Consider the following 18,095-nt stretch of genomic DNA (forward strand, 5'->3'; position numbering starts at 1 on the left):
CAATGTGAGAATTTCGGAGCTTGTAAATTTCCATCATGCCATCATGCCTATTAAATGTGACTATGCTTGTAAACAGTGGTACCTCTGTAGGATTAACTTTACATATCATAGGAAATGTTGATGGAAGAGTTGCTCCTAAAGCTACACATGTAATGCTTACGCCCTTATAACCTGTATTTCTCCCACCTACTGTACGTACTCTCACAAACATTGTATACACATTGATGAGCAAAACCAGGTGTGTTTACTGTATGATGTGATAATTAGCCTTCCCTGGGCTAATGGGATCTAATAAAAATGATGGATGAGCCATGTGCCCATTGCAGGTAGTTATAGCCCACCCGCCAAATCAGATTTAGATCTGGTTATTTACATCCTTCTTCTAAGAATGATGATATGAAGTGGGAGGGGAAAAGAGCAAAGAGGATGGCGTTACTTGCACCAGTGCCCCCATTTTTACCTCAGCCCAAGGAGGTGATGTTTTTGTAGGCGTCGCTTTGTTTGTCTGTCTATGTGCAAAATAACTTTAAAGGCATAATTTACCATTTGCACATGAAACAAAAACCCAGCATTCTGAAATGTGAGATAGGGATAGAAACATGTAAAAAATTGAATCTGTATTTCAATCGATGTTAAGTGTTGTTGAATACACAAAATGTGAAAAATAGTTATGATAAAAATGTTTCCAGACTAAACCACTTACAGGTATGATTTATTCAGAAAAATAGTGATATCTCCTTATACCAAAAAAAAAAATTGTATTTTAGGCTTTATTGCAAGAGTTTTATATGGTACAGTATGTAGGATGTTTTGTGATACAACAGACCTACATTGTACACATATATGCATCAAAGGTGATATCTTGAATTCTTTTTTAAATCACTGACACTGGTATACAGTTATAACAATAGTTTAAATACTGTTACTGAATTTTATGACTCCCCATCATTTTATCATTGTAATGTAAGTACACTGTACATGTACATCAAATATCATTCCACCAGAGTAGCTTCTATCATGAAAACCTTATCACATAGGAAACAGGCCAGGTTTTGTTTTGAAGAATGTAATATCCAGCGTCGACCTATAGATGAATCATTGATTGCATGGACTATGAAAGTCGAAATCAAATTTTTCAAAACTTGCCCCTGGCAATACATGCTGAAATATAACATACAAACTGTTATGATGCATTCATATAGCATAGGGGCCCAGTCTTATGTTTGCAACAGATATCATGCCAGGAAAAATTAGATTTTGTGATGGAAAGTCATGTGGTAAGTTTTTTCTGTAAGCCATTATTATTATTATATAGACAGTTATTATTTTCTAGACAAAGAAATTCAGATTAAAATTCAGATTTCTTTATTTGTCGAGGACAGTATAAGAATGGAAAAATAAACAGGTGTCCATTAGGATCGTTGACTTCGTATTGGTCCATAGTGGTCTTACAGTTTATTGGAATCCCGATATACTGTAGATGGTGGTGACTGTGCATCACATTTTTGCAGTTTAACCTCCCAGATGAAGCCACCTGTCTCAAAAGTGCATGCAAATGAGTCTACAGAATCTGTCTCCACTTGGGCTGTGTGTGTGTGTGTGTGTGTGTGTGTGTGTGTGTGTGTGAGTGTTGTTACAGTACCTTTGGTACTGACAGCATGGAGGCACAACTGTAAGCGTTGTGCTAGTTCTATGGCAGAAGCATTTCCACATCTTTGTAATAAGCGTGTTTGTGTGTGATGTACGTTGTATGTGCTTTATATTGGTGTGAAGATGGATGTGCACACATTTTTGTGTCCACATGACATGATCCTACCATATAGGGGCCTTCATATTTTGACTGGTGCATGTTGTAGTTCAGATGCAGTGTTGTTTTTATGCCTTCGCCATGAAGTGGTGCCGGAGGCATTATGTTTTCGGGTTGTCCGTCCGTACATACGTCCGCATTCGTTTACGCGATAACTTGAGTAATATTGACTGGAATTTTACCAAACTTGGTCCAAGTATAAAGTATGATGGGGCAATTACTTGATTAGATTTTGGGTGAAATCGGCCAAAGGTCAAGGTCAAATCATGAAAAACTGTTTACACGATAACTCAAGACTGGATCAAGCAAATTTCACCAAGCTTTGACCAATGATGTACATGTATGGTGGGACAATTAAGTGATTAGTTATGTGAAACTGTTAATCTCACATTGTGAAGACATTATACTATACACCTATTTGGAGAATCATGCATTATGGCGGAGGCATCAGTCGCCATAGCGACATTTCTAGTTGTTTTTGCTTTGTTTTTGTTTTTTTAAACAAGTATCTCTTTCAGCGTACATGTACTTCAGTGCAAGCATCCGGCCATTAGTTCTGCCTTTCTTGTCCATTGCCAAATCAATCATACATGTGATCTGTGTGCCTTGATGGATGAGACTCCGATGATTGATTGGACCCCTGTAGTCATGTGATAGTCACCAGACGGTAGCAAACATGATATGGGATGGGGTGGGGGGGGGGGGGTGAAGAGAGACTGGCTGGAGGCAGTGTATCAGTTTTCTGTCATGTGGTTACAGTATTAAGCACTTTCTGTGCCAGGCACTTTGGACAGTGTATACAATGCTGTGTGATTTTCATTGCCAGTAGGCACTCACAGCATACAAAGGGTTAAGGAGTGCATTATGACAAAATATATGTGCTTGAATGGGCGCATGGGCAAGGGTACAATGCATTTTAAGGAGCAAAATGCTTTTAAAAATTGTTTTACTTGCTCCGTAGTGACAAGTGCTTGCCCCAGGCAGGTGAATTTGCAACACCCAATTAAGTCGACTGGTTTAGCAGTGACGTCAAACGCACGGGTGTTTGGGGCTCAAGTTTCTTGCGATGAGCATTTCTTGTCAACAAGTTCTATTTTCTTTTGATTTTCGTGCTTCTTGGTTGTGTGTCGTCATGGAAATCATCATCTATTTTTGATGGAGGATGCGCGCACAGTATTTGCAATCATTCAAACCTATGCATTCCTGGCCCATAATACAAAGTTACATGCACTTGAACTACATCGTAGGTCAGACTGATAGAATTACACTCTGCATATTCAATATGAGTGAAGTCCATTGCAGAATTTTTTCTCTCAATACATTTTAGATGCAGTAAACATCCATGTACAGTATACATGTAGTAATATATATAATGTCAGAAAATTGGCATACTACTTGTATGTCAAAGGATGACATGCTGTAATACAACTGTAGGTATAAAAACACATCACTGGGCTGTAATTGATAGCTACCCCTAAACAACAACAACATCATCATCATCATCATTTTATGAACATTTGGCATTAACTACATTGCTTGTACAGTATACTCATTGAAAAAACCTTCGGCAAAACACACACACACACTCACACACACACACACACACGCCACACACTCACACACACCCAAAAATAGAAACAAAACAGAACAAAAAAAGCCAGACCAGTTTAATAAAATGATAAACATGCCAGGTGTGACCTGAATAGGAACAGGGATAGGAAAGTGAAACCAGTGAGACAGAGATTGGAGAGAGAGACAGAAAAAAAAAAAGAGGAGAGATGCTTTTATGGACAAGGTATGAAGCAGGGGAAAATATGAAGAGACAACACACATGATGAGATGATAGAGAAGATGATAGAGAAAGGGAGAGCTGTACCCGAACATGAGCCAACATGTCTTCTAGTTTTTAACTCAGCACCATCTGGATAATAACATAAAAATCAGCCATGCAATGAGGAAGTATATTGGAATTTTAAAGTTGAATACATGTGTGACCACAAAGGACTGGCTTAAAGGACAAGTTCACCTTCATTAACATAAGGATTTAGAGAATGTAGCAATATTAGTAGAACACATCATTGAAAGTTTGAGGAAGATCGGACAATACATTCAATAGTTATGAATTTTTGAAGTTTTTGTGCAGTCACCGCTTGATGAGAAGACTACTGCAGTGTATGATGTCACATGCGTACAACAATATAAGGAAAATATAAAGAGAATTTCACAAAATTTCATCTTCTGAAAAAAATACACATTCCCTTGACTCATTACTGACATATGTTATGGGTAATGTTATTCCCATTGCCTTCAGAAAGAGGCAAGTCAAGTGCTTTTTCATTATGCCGAAAAAAGTGAAAATATGTTGAATTTTCTTTACATTTTCTTTATACTGTTGTACTCATATATGACATCACAAGCCTTAGTAGTCTCCTCATCCAGCGGTTCCAACACAAAAATTTTAAAAATTCATAACTTTTGCATCGATAGTCCAATTTTCCTCAAACTTTCACTGATGTGTTCTACTAATATTGCTGCATTCTCTCAATCCTTATGTTTATGAAGGTGAACTTGTCCTTTAAGTAGTGGTAGCAACTGCACAAGTTAAAGGACAAGTTCACCTTCACAAACATAAGGATTGAGAGAATGTAGCAATATTAGTAGAACACATCATTGAAAGTTTGAGGAAAATCGGACAATCCGTTCAAAAGTTATGAATTTTTGAAGTTTTTGTTCAGTAACCGCTGGATGAGAAGACTACTGCAGAGTATGAATAACTTAGATGTCACATGCGTACAACAATTTAAGAAAAATATAAAGAGAATTTCACAAAATTTCATCTTTTGAAAAAAGTACACATTCCCCTGACTCGTTACCGACATATGTTATGGATAATATTATTCCCCCTGCCTTTAGAAAGAGGCAAGTCAAGTGCTCTTTTATTATGCGAAAAAAGTGAAAATATGTTGAATTTTCTTTATATTTTCTTTATACTGTTGTACGCATATGACTCACAAGCTGTTGTAGTCTCCTCATCCCGCAGTTCCAACACAAAAATTTTAAAAATTCATAACTTTTGCATCGATAGTCCAATTTTCCTCAAACTTTCACTGATGTGTTCTACTAATATTGCTGCATTCTCTCAATCCTTATGTTTATGAAGGTGAACTTGTCCTTCAAGTAGTTGTAGCAACTGCACAAGTTAATGAGATAATGTTATTGTGTCATGGCCTCAGGAGTCTGCCACTGACATGTGCACTGATCTTTCCTTTTTTAATTAGATAAAAACAAAAAAGTATTCTTTTCATCAATTTTCTTATATTGTCCTGAAAATAACCAAGCAATAATGACAGACTTTGGGGTGATGAAATCTTAGTTGCCAAAGTATCTACTGTATACAGTATCCAGAACATGATTTCATGATATTTTTGTACAATTTTTTTTTTATATATAATAGAAAAGTTTTGAATCGATGACATCGTTCCCTTAATGTCATTTGCATGCTACAATTGTGCTTTTTGACTTATATCAAAATTCAGTGAAAATATGTGATGCTGTATACAAGTCTTGATAAACTTTCTTTATTCTACTGTATGCAATTTTGATAAAACTTATTTGGCCCAGTCTCAGAACATACAACATGGTGTATAAACATGCCCCAGAATTGCACGTAAGTGCACAAATTTCTGCATATCCACTTTCCTGTTTACCAGGTAAATGCTTGGCTAGTTCACTTCACAAATATTTGTTAATGATTTTCATTGTTGTATTTACATGTTTTAATACCTGATCCCCGACATGCAAATAGCCAGTTTATACCTACACTGTAGAAAACCAGCCATGTCATAATAGACTAGTAGACCCAACAACCTTTAATAACCTGACTTTTATATGCACCATGACTGCCTGTAAGGTCAACAATCTGGTATAACATGGTTCACTATTTGTTCTTGTAATTACATTTACACAGACCCTGTAATTTCACAGAAGAATTTATCAATGAGCATGTTGGTTTTTTTTTTTTTTCTGCTGATATAATTCAATGAGGGCAGTACCATGTACTATTTGTAGAATGGAGTACCAGTCAATTCACAATTTTATTTTATTTTTCTATTTCCAGGTAGCCTAGAGTTGACTGATCTGCAGTTGAAGCCTGAAGCACTGGTAAGTCTGCAGATAAGTCTCATTTTATGGATACATTTTGTGTGTGTGTGTGTGTGTGTGTGTGTATGATTTGTTTGTTTGTTTTTTTCCATAAAAGAAGGTAGCAGTGCTATTTGTTCTGTGATAAAAATTTTTGTGATGACTATTCACAACACTGCAGCTATTTCATATTTAATGTTTTTTCTTCAGTGCCGGATGTACAGTGCATTTATGAGCTACACAGATATATATGGACAAATGTTGTGATACATAACACTGCTGTACACTGTAGAACATGCCAACACAAATTATCCAACAGCGCTATTAGATACAATGCAACTTATTCAGATAAAAAGTCTCATTTTATGGCTACATTTTGTTGATTTTCTGTTTATGATTTTTTTTTTTCTTCAGAAAAGTAGGTAGCAGTGTTATTTGTTATGTGATAAAAATTATTTGTGATGACTAGCAACACAGCTGCAATTTCATTTTTAATGTTTTTCCTTCTGTACCGGATGTACAGTGCGTTTATGAGATACACAGACGTGAACAAACATTGTGATACATGACACTGCTGTAGAACATACCAACACATTGAATTTAAACTATTAGCACTACAGTAAAAGATACTATGCCGCTGATTAAGAGCAAGTAAATATTCAAATGTAAACAATTTTAATACTAAAAGGTTTACTTATACTCAATCAAAGCAAAAGATGTATTGAATTGTAGATTTTGTTTTTTTACTAGAAACATTTGTGGCATAGACAAATTTATACACATGTATACATTGTACATGGTATACAAATCCTTCATAAGCAACGCATACTGTACATACATGTGTATTTAATTCAGTCAGTATGAAATATACTTGGACTTTCACATTGATTTAATCTCTGTTATACAAGAAATATTTCTGAGCACATTGTGGTCCTTAGATACAATGTATGTTACAGTGGTAATCCATATTTCTTGGGACTTGGCAGTACAATGATCATGCTGCTTGACTTTGTCAAGATTATGCAGTTTCTTTTTCTTTCTTTTTTAAATTACAGGCAGAGTTGAACCTTCCTATTGAAATTACTGCAGGACATATAGGTAAGTGCTGCAGCTGTGCAATTCTATTATTATTATTATTATTATTATTATTATTATTATTATTATTATTATTATTATTATTATTATCATCATCATCATCATTATCATCATCATCATTATTATTATTATCATTATCATTATTATATTGCCGTTCCCTGTCAATTTCTCAGCACCATCACAGTGTGGTCTGTATGGTTTCTGTTAAATCATAAGAGCCACTCTGATTTTATACTTGTAAGCAGTGTTTCCAAGCCATGATAATATACCTGCAGGTGTTGTGTGTGTGTCATCCATCGATCGCCTGATTTAAATTGTTGACTATCACTTGGCTGCCGGGCCATATTACATTGGCAAATATTTGTGCTCGACATTTATCCCCCCCACCCCCCCCCCCCCCCCCCCCCCCCGAGATTGAGCTAGTTGTATGCAAGTACCTTGATTGTGCCATTTTTGCATTCAACAATTCATCCAACATTTCATCTGCTCTTTGGTACTTTGACATTTTCTGAACAATGGGTTTGAGCTCATCTCAAAGACTGGTAATGGCATCTGCACCAATACAATAAAAAATAGAGCTGGCTCATAAACCTTATCACTTTTGGAGCTTAGAGTCAATGATTTCCATGAAACACATTAACAAGCATCGAAAGGAGGATGATTGGATGCTCGCTAAGTGACATTTGTGTTGTGTGCAAAAAGGTCTGAAGTGCACGTGCAGGGAATAGCATTCTTCTGCCAGGAAACTGGCTACCTAATGTTTTCTCTTGTCTCATAAATGTCTTCAGAGTGTTCAGAGCCATCAACAAAGAAATGGAATCCATTTTACTGGGATGTTGTTTGCAACGGGTCCAGTGAACTCAGAAAATTGTTCAGAATGTGAAACCACTCCATTTCCTGTTTCACATATTGAATATGGAATAGACCGAACAACCATCATCTATTAAATTTAAAGCAGTCGCTTTTAAAAGGAGGGGACTTCTAGAGAATTACTTTGTCATTACGTTATGTTGCTGTCATTATTCAATCACTCTTTGCTGGCCGCAGCTATTTCAGATCTTAGCAGAAATGCCAAAGAAGTTTTAAAAAAATTTTTAAAAGATCCTTCTCACTAAGACAGTAGGAGCACACATCTGAAGTTTGAAGAAAATCAGACAATCCGTTCAAAAGTTAGGAATATTTAATATCTAAAGTTTTGGTGCAGCCATCGCTGGATAAGCAGACTGCAACGATATCATTTGTAAGTGTCTGCATTCACTTTAATATAAGTGTCTGCATTCACTCAGTCCACATACATACATACTGTACATACATCGGTTTAATTCCCAATTTAAGTCACGTGTTGTTGTTTTTTCCATTGCTGTTTTTCCAATTTCAGGTAGGATCTATGTGGATTTCTCCTGGACCGGTCTCTTCTCCGAGCCAGTGGTGGTCAACGTCGAGGATGTACTTGTGTTGGTCAGTCCGCTCGCTGACCGACCGTACGATGAGGAAAAGGCTCAAGACTTGGCCAATGCCCTCAAACGGCAGAAGCTGTCGTCCCTTGAAAAGCCCAAGAAATCATCAACTTCAGACTCAGGTGAGCCTTTGCAGAGCTGTTTTTCGTAGATTTCTCTTTTCCCCTTCTTAATTTGTGCGTACATACACTTGTTTGTTTGTGTGAGTTTTGTTTTGAATGATGACATTGCAAAAGGTGAGTTTTTTTTTCTGAACTTACTGTAATACTAATTATACATGAATACATTAAACAGAAAGACAGGTTACAGGGACAAAGTTTGTTTAGAACAAAACAAAAGCCATTCAAATACCATTTTAGTTTCAAACTACAATACCTTCACAATGTTCAATTTATTGGATCATTCATAGTAACTGCTAGGTACAAATTGTCCATCCTATTTTTCTCTCAAAGTGGTAGGCATCTCTGAGATTGTCTCTTCTGAAACACTGATAAAACTGTGTGGCATGAAATTCTCCTTGGAACACACAGTGTCTCCGTGTGCCATTAACCCATTGAGGACGAGTTTCGAGTATACTCGGGTAGGTGTGTATGGGAAATGCGTGTTGTGGCAAAATCAGTCTGTCCTCAACGGGTTGAGATGAAGCAGACAACATCACAATTTATTTATTTTTTCTGTAACGATGGCTACTGAACACACCAATTGCTCCTTATTAAAGGTATTTTATGTGATTTCAACAGAACACAGAACCAGTAACAGTATCACATGGGTAGTTTCTCAGAGTGCAACTAAATACCAAGCACCTTCATGCTTGACAATGATGGTTCAGATTAGTACAGAGAATGTCTCGTTTATCACATAAACTTGATTAAAAAGCTGACGAGAAACACATTATTCGAGAGATCTATTCTCGGCGATTGGTTTGTAAACCCCAAGAGGAAAGGAGCAAATGTGGTTGTAATCCGCTCGCTTCCACCGATCCGCAATCTGGGCATTGATCCTCCCGAGTGGCACGATGTGATATGAGATATCCTTGACTAGCCAGTCTTGTGTAGGGATTGATACCGTGGAAACCCACCTCTCGGGTCCCTTCCAACGTCTTCCCTCCGCTTTATTAATCATGCATAGCACCGAGCACGCTCTCCCAGACCGGTGCATTGGGGCTAGGGCCCTGCCGTGTGTTCATTGTCCGCCATACAGTGTAGACAATGTAATATACTGCATCTGACTGTGTTGTGTGGCTGTTTGAAGAGCTGAGGTTGTAGGATGTCCTAGATACCCAGATAATGTGTTCCAATCTGGGGTATTAATGTCACTAGACTCTCATGAATATTAATGATATGATTTATTCATGGAAATCATGAAGGCATCATGTGTTGGGCGTCATGCGTTGTTCATCATGATACAGTCACTGCCATAGCTTCTTTGTGTATTTTGTGCATGTGTTTGTGTGTAGTTGTGAGTATGTGTGTGTGTGTGTGTACATGTATTTGCACAATACAGGGATGCCATGGGTAATTTAATGCTATCACCTCTGTTATGTTTATGGTGTAAAAATAGGGTATGATATAAACCTCTGTGGCATCAAGATCATGCTCAGTTAGACCAGTAGCTGTTATGCTGTTGTAAATTATGTGAGTTCAGTGTGACCAGAATGATATGAATTCTGTTTGAAAATGGAAAATAGCTCTTTCAAGCACCCAGATAATGATGAATGGTAACAGAAATGCATGTAGAGAGAGATCAGTATAACGTACAATAGTATATTTCTATCAGAAGATGTTGTTGAAACACTTTGCGGTACCTAAATAGGCGACCTTTGGTTGATCTTGTGCAGTTGACAGACTTGAAGACTGTCATTGAAAACAGTGAATAATACAAGGACAACAACAAAAAAAATGAGGGAGACAGGTAACCATACTACTGTAAAAGTGGATATTTTCGCGTGAGTAATTTTCACGCTTGCCTGGGTAAGTTGAGTTTTGCATGTCTTTAATTCTGCGGAATCAAGACATCAACTGCTGGAACATATGACATACTTGCCAACTCTACCGATTTGGGCGGTAGAATACCACTTTTTCCGAGATTTCAAGTGGCTACAGCAGGGCTGCCAACTCTCACTCATTGAGAGTGAGACTCGCTCATTTTGGTCCTTTCTCACTCTAAAATTTCATTTCATTTGCATGCACTTGTATTGATCTCACTCATTTTGACTCCTAAATTATAGCATTGGCCTATGGGAGTCTCACTCTCAACTAGTTTCCAATGTGGGCAGCCCTGCTACAGACCACTTTTCCCCATTCACACTACACGCTTCAGTTCACTCCCTGGCACAATCTACCGCCTTTTAACTTTTAAATGTTGGCAAGTATGATATGGCACGCAAAAAAAAAAAAATAGAATGCTTTGATATTTTTGCGCTAGTTTCTGTTTGTGTGAAATGTGCGAAAATTTACCACAAAAATTTCCACTTTTAATAGATGTACAAATAAGCCTTAATGTTCAGCATCACCACAAACAAAGAAAAACAGAAAGAGCATTATAGCTTTCACATTATGCAAATAACCATGTAACCAGTGACCATTGCCCGTAATACTTCCATTTACGGAGAATAGGGTACATTTTTGTAGTAAAGTATCTCAAAAAAAAAAAAAAAACAGCAATATTTGGCAGGTAATCTCTTTTGGAGTTCTTCCTTTCAAACTGAAGAAGTAACAAAAATTCATGAAATACAGAGATATTCATAGCCAAGAAAAAAAAAAGAGTTGAATGATTAAGGAAGGGATAGAAAATTACATAAAGCAGTAGAAACCATTCAGAATAACTGCAAGTGTATAGAAAGTTAAGACAGAGAGAGAGAGAGAGAAAGCAGATTTAACCTGAGGAACAGATTGAAGCCATTAAAAGCTGTGAAAGACAGCAGATAGATAGATGAAGACTGCATGGGCTTAATTGATTGTCTCTGCTTTTTGTCAAATCTGGGGTGATCGCGTTGCCACACTATGTGTGATACAACGTCCCTTAATTCCCTCAACCATGCGACTGTTTCCCCAGTGACATCTTTATGCCACTTGGACCTTCACTGTATCAGCATGTAAGCCACTTGAAATTCAAGTGTCACGTAAAGGCCGGGGGTGTTCCATGATGCGTGCTATTGCGTCACGGGCCTTTCTGTTCAATCAACTGTGTGTATGTACAATGTAAGAACTACACTGCACTTGTATGTTGAATGGTACTCAAACGTGAAAATGTCAAAGGTTGCTAATACAATGTCTTGTGTTCTCCCTCTCATGCTGAATGAAACCAATTTTCAGCAAGGGCTCTGAAAAAAAAAAAATCAAGTCTTACCTACAGAATATTTATGAAACCGTTTCAGCCATGTTTTTTGCAATATTGGGCTAGCCATTAAACATTAACAGTGCTGCTGTTAATCATAAATGCATCTAATGAGTGCATTCTGAAGGATACATATCAGCGGGATTTAAGCTGGTAATTTGCTTTACCTTGTTTTCATGCCTTTCTCCTGCCTGTCTGCCTCAGTCTGTCCTCTGTTTTTTCTCTGTTCCCCCCCCCCCTCCCCCCCCCCCCCCCCCCCCGTATTTCAGTCGCCCTCTCGGGCGTATCCAGGTACCAAATGCCAAAATCAGGATTTTGTTTTTTGATCACACTGTGGGATCTAGTTACAGCAGCATTTGAGGGAGCATTTTCAATCCCCACATCCTTTATACAGCTAGAGGGATAATACTCAGCTAATTCGTGTGTCATTGCTGACTTTCTGGCAGTCTGCCAAACACAGTTAGGATTCTTAGAAATTTCAATGAAATATTAAATGCAATGCTGTGCACAGAGAGTATAATCTAAATATAGTACATACACTGTACATATATTCCTGGGCCATGATTCTAGCGTATTATTCATTATTCATACCTGCAAAAGAAAAAGATCAAATAGCGTGGCTTGTTATGATGGAGATGAAAGGAAATAAACATATTATGGTAATTCATCAATTAAATGTTTGATATGCATAAACTGGCAAATAGTTGAAAATTTCTGAAGCACAGTAATATTTGTTCCAACAGAAGTTGACAGACACAATTATAAGCAAGGGACGTTTGCACAGCTTGCATACAATATACATGTGTGGAATTAAAGCAAGCAGTGATATCTAGGCTAGATGTGAAACTAGGATGATTTCCATACTGCCCTGCACAGCAGTCATAGCCATAGCTCATTTAGCAGTACCATATGTCATCAATTGTCATTTATTGCAACTTTCACAATGCTTGTATTGCTTTTCCTTGCAGTAATTACATGAATACATTATTGATATTACATTTATATTATATTATTGTAATATTATATTATTATATTATTATACTGAGCAGTATAATTCTGCTCAGTTCAAAGCAAATTTAACTTGATTTCTGTGATAAAAAATAGTGGTACAATGCATTGCATAGATTCATCAACAGCAAAACATTTTGCATATTATATTCTGGATGTATATGCAATACAAGTGTTCCTACACGTACATTTTAATCAATATTAGAATTACAGTGACAAATAATGTATACAGTCAAACCTGCCTTATAGGCAACCTGTCTATATAGTGGCAATCTGCCATAAACAGCCACTAAACACAATTTCCCCTGAAAACAAAAAACAAAAAACCATTAACCACCCTGTCTGTAGCACCCACCTGTCTTTGATGGCCTTTTTTTTTTGTCTCCCTTCGATGGTTACTATAGACAGATTTGAAGGTATATCGGAGAAGATATGAAGGCAAGCTATTAGCAGACAAAATATTAGCTCTCATGATGTATCAAAAACATCAGTCAGCGAACAGTTTTATATGGCATCTTTGTTGATACTGAGATATTTGTATACTCAAAGCAGAGTCGGTATGTTTGCCAGACTGATATTGCAAATCTGTATAACAAAATGGCTCTCTAAAGGTCATTTCAAGGAAATAATGGAAAGATGATGAATGTCAAATCGCACTGCCCGCTCTATGTCTGATTGTTTCCTAGCATCGCAGTCTGATATGATTTTACTCCGGTTGTGTGCCATAAATAGCATGTGATAGATTCTTTCAAGGAAATATTTCCTGGGCAGGGATGTCTGACAGCGGCATACACTTTGTATGGCTGTCTTGTCTGATGTTGTGAAGAAAAACCTATGTCTGGTATGGTGTAGACAATGACTTGAAATATTTTCTTCCAGTGTATCACTGAGGTACTATAAAAATAGGAATGTTCACATGCATTTGAATTTCGCATATTTCACGAGAGCCAAGATTCGCGAAATTAAAATGCACGCAAAGGCTCTTGTCTGCACTACATGTTAAATGCATTGAATGCCAGAGGCACTTCGCAAAAATTTCATTCCTTGAAAAAGGCCGTCAGCTCTAATTCACAAAAATTTCATGCTGCTAAAATATCATGTTTTACAGTACATGCATGCCTGTAATCAAATTCTTTTTAAATCAAAGAGGAACAAATGTTTCTATCAGATGAATATTATATTTATAGGTGACCTGAGCTAGATCCTCTGCATTACCGTGGAATGCCCATGCAGCAGTCACATACAATATCTTCTTGTTAGATTTGCTAATATTGTGCTGCAATGTGCTCGGTCTGCTTTGCAAAATTTGCTCCACCATGAATGCCTATGAATGCTCAATCTGTTTGATAATAGCCGATGCAGGAACCAGCCTGTCGCTGAAATCATGATCATCCCACTTGCCGCAAATCGTTGTGCAAATTGGACTGTAATGGCACCGTGCTGTATAATGACCCAGTTAGCTAGACGAAATGAAATTTTTATCCAGTGCTTTGAAATAGATCAAATGTTGTTCTTGTTGTTAATTGCCATCACATTGAGCACAGTATTTGACAAATCACATGTGGATGTGTTATATTGGCAGCATCTATACCAGCGATGTGTTCATTTTTCATTCCATCACACATTTTATACACTTGAAAGAAGTGATCATTGATTAAATTCACAGAAACCATGAACCCCATATTTAAAAAAAAAAACACACATTATACTCCTAGACCTAAACACTGCAAAAGCATCTTTTATGTGCAGATTGTTGAGCTTAATATATTTCCCAAGAATAATGCAGGACACCAACTTCTCTTTTGCATACATCTAGATTGCTCATCAAAAGTATAGTAGAACATAAGTGTTTATATAAAACACATAGCACGTCTGGCCCATCCAGCAATATATTTTTACAGAAACTGTAAACATTGCACACATCTTAAAAAAAATAATAATGATAATATTGAGAGTCAGGAATTTGATTATTTCATATTAAGTTTTCAGTGACTTATTTATTAAAGCCTGTGTATGCATTTTTGCCTAAATTTTATGTCACACGAAATCATCACTTTTACAGTACAACTTATTTGAATACACAAGTAGAGTGGCTTGATTGATAGCAGTTTCAGAACCATTGTTACTGCTCTATGTATTTTTTTTGATGGTGTGCGTGTGTGTGTGTGTGTGTGTGTGTGTGTTTTCCTGTTGTTTTAGCGGGGGTGGGGGCATATATTTCCTGAAATGATATGAACAAGTGAATTCTATTTGTGATGTGCGTGCAAGGTCCCACGATGTGGATAGAATGTTGTATTTAAGTTTCAGAGGTTATGTGCATTGTGTTTTTTAGTCTAAATGTCATGTTCTGTATTTAACCACCTTGCTCAGTGCACTCTATAGATTAGATCACTAGCTGCAGTCCTCATTTATCTTTCTTCTTTTTCCATTCTTCATCTTCATCGGTGAGTACGCTCAGCCCAGGAAATCCAATGGTATATATGCGCCAAGATCTGATTGTGTATTTAATGCACTGCTCCTGAGTGGCCATTAAAAATGCATCAAACACCTGGTACCACTCTAGACTTTTACTCTACTTGGCAAACATAGAATTCTCTGTGACCTCAGAATGCTGTCCCTTGCAATCTCATTTTCTCCCCCTGTGTTTCTCTCCCTCTCTCATTTCTAATCTGTCTATCCTTCTCTCCTATATCTTTCTCTTACTCTTCCTCTGTGTATTTCATCAGCTGCCCTTCCCTTCCTCCAACCTGTATAGATACTCTATTTGTTTGCCACAGTGTAAACCTCCTGTGTGCCACATTACTCTGAGACTGCAACACATAAGCACTTTTGGAAAACATTTTGCTTGTTAAAAAGCTGTGTAGTTGGTCAATAGAAACATTTTATGCCAGAAATGCAGTGAACAGAATTGTCAGGGATATTGTAAGTTTTGCTGTGATGTAAATTTTACGATGGAGCAATAATGGAGATTTTTCTTGCAGACGACCATTATTCAAGAACCTAAAAACAGACTGCAAAATGATATTCTTTGTCATGATTACACATGGGTCTCAGAGGTATGACTTTTTTAAAGACATGACCTCGACAGCAAATCATCAGTTTACTTGAAAACCCCTATGGAACTCCTCTATTCAGTCACCCTCACCTGTATTCATGTAAGCTCTTTGTACTTTGAGAAGTTCCAATCCATCGATAGGTTCGTGTGCAGTTGTGTGTTTGAGCAAAATATGCAAAGTTGGCAAGCCATCGACTTTTGGTGGACGTGCAAACATGGCATATAAAGAGTTTACAATATGGGTCAAAGCACATCAGAATAGATTTTTTTTTTTCCATCTGACATTCATTTTGTGATCTTGTTATCTTATGCATCTCCTGCAATGTCCTTCTCTGGCTCACCTCTTTCTGTTCTTCTGTCCTGATTTGTGTTAATCTCTCATTGTTACATTAACCCCGTTGAGGAGGGACTGATTTTGCTACAACACGCATTTCCCATAGACACCTGTCTGAGTATAGTGCTTGGGGCTCACCATGATCATTATATTGCACGTAGGAGTTCAACATATCTGCCCTCCCGATAAGCCCCTGCTACATTTTCTTCAGAAGAGTCATAGAAAAGTCAATGTCGCCCCCATACTAGTCATCACTATCAGTCAGTTTCTTAAAGGGGCATGCACCGTCTGTAAGGAAACAGAAATTTGCTGTTTCAAGATTTCTCTAGCTATCTCTACTCTGAATGTGTATGTATAGTGACTCAGGCTGGTCATTATATTGATTGCAGTTAAAAAATGAAGAGTCTTTCACTCCTTACATTGCTACCCCTAATCATCTTTGTTTCATAGAGGAGTTTGAGGAAACAATTTGAACTTGGCCAGTGAAAGAGGGAGTTGAGAGATTATATTCACGGGGTTGATAACCCGCGTCAGGGCCTCTTCTAATTTGAATGTGTACAAGGTTTAGTCTGACTAAGAAGCGTTCACTCTAATGTACATCCTCAGTGGACAGAAACAAAGCAATTATGGGACTGTGTACGTATTGCACAAACCAACTGTATGCCAGTACACACACACACACACATACACACACATGCATACATAAAATTTGATATCTTATATCCTCAGTTCAGGCAAATGTGCTATAATGCAACATTTTTTAAATCTTTACCCTGCTTTTGCTCATTGCGGTGTACCATTTTATTTTGTGTTGAAGACAAATACAATCTGTTTTAGTAACCAGAACCAGGATCTCCAAGCCTGAAATCTTTGTGAAGATGAATACCATAGATATGCTACATGCCAGAAGGATATCATTCAATAATCTACCTATGTACAGACTGTAAGATTTAAAATAGTTTGTTGCAATGAGGGTGGAAGCAGGGGAAAAAATCAAAGGGGCAATTTAATATATAATTGCAGATATGCAAAGTATGTTTAAAGTTCAAATAGTTTTATGAGTGATATCACTGCACAATACTGCCAAAGACAGGAATATTTTGGTTTGGGTTACCCAGTGCTTTACTTCATGAGGCGTGCCAAGTTCTTTGAATCTCATTCTTCATGCACAACGCAAGTGACTCACCACTCTCTTCGATTCGTAGAAGACGTGAGTCGACTTCCAATTTACTGTTCCTGGCAGCTGCAATAAGATGTCTTCATACCAACATCAGCTTTTCCTGAGATTTACTAGCAGCATCTTCCTTTTATATTGTCTGAACGTCTCTGAAGCCTAGGATCAAATAACTTTCAGGCGGATGAAATTCGAGAATAATATACTCATCTAACAGCACGAGCATAGATTTGATCATTGGCTTTTGTTATTTCTTCAGAAATATGCAGGCACTTATATGAGTCAGCCAGATGAATTCAGCAACATACTTTGTATGATCATGCATTTTTGTTTGATAATTCTTTGAGATGAAAAATGGTATTAAGTGAAAAACATTAGGAGGCATCTGTGCTTTCTATTGGTTTATCTGCCCCTAATAAACTGAAGTAGTAGGACTGCCAACCATAATGATGAGTAAGAGTTTGGAGTGAGACATTACGGGGGAGCACAGTGAAGGGGGGGGGGGTGGGGGAAGGGGAGGTCCCCACATAGTGGGAACTTTCACAATTTTACATTTTGAATGGTGCAATGAGGTTCATACTCTAATCATGACCTCACACTTACGGGAAGATCTGCACAATTATTGCTGGGGCATATCAAATGTTCAGAATATCAGGGATTTTAGAGACATTGGTTTTGGGTAGGGTTTT

At 37.4% G+C, this 18,095-nt stretch overlaps 1 protein-coding gene across 1 annotated transcript in view; it reads left to right on the forward strand.

Moving 5' to 3' along the window:
- The window catches only part of LOC140242987 (intermembrane lipid transfer protein VPS13A-like), a 150,797-nt gene that overhangs the window by 12,338 nt on the left and 120,364 nt on the right, over positions 1 to 18,095 (forward strand). The window contains exons 2-4 of the mRNA XM_072322727.1: positions 5,929 to 5,968; positions 7,003 to 7,045; positions 8,421 to 8,639. Of these exons, the coding sequence (XP_072178828.1) occupies positions 5,929 to 5,968; positions 7,003 to 7,045; positions 8,421 to 8,639 (302 nt within the window). The remainder of the gene's footprint in view (positions 1 to 5,928; positions 5,969 to 7,002; positions 7,046 to 8,420; positions 8,640 to 18,095) is intronic.

Source organism: Diadema setosum, chromosome 19 (genome assembly GCF_964275005.1).
Source record: "Diadema setosum chromosome 19, eeDiaSeto1, whole genome shotgun sequence".
NCBI lineage: Eukaryota > Metazoa > Echinodermata > Echinoidea > Diadematoida > Diadematidae > Diadema > Diadema setosum.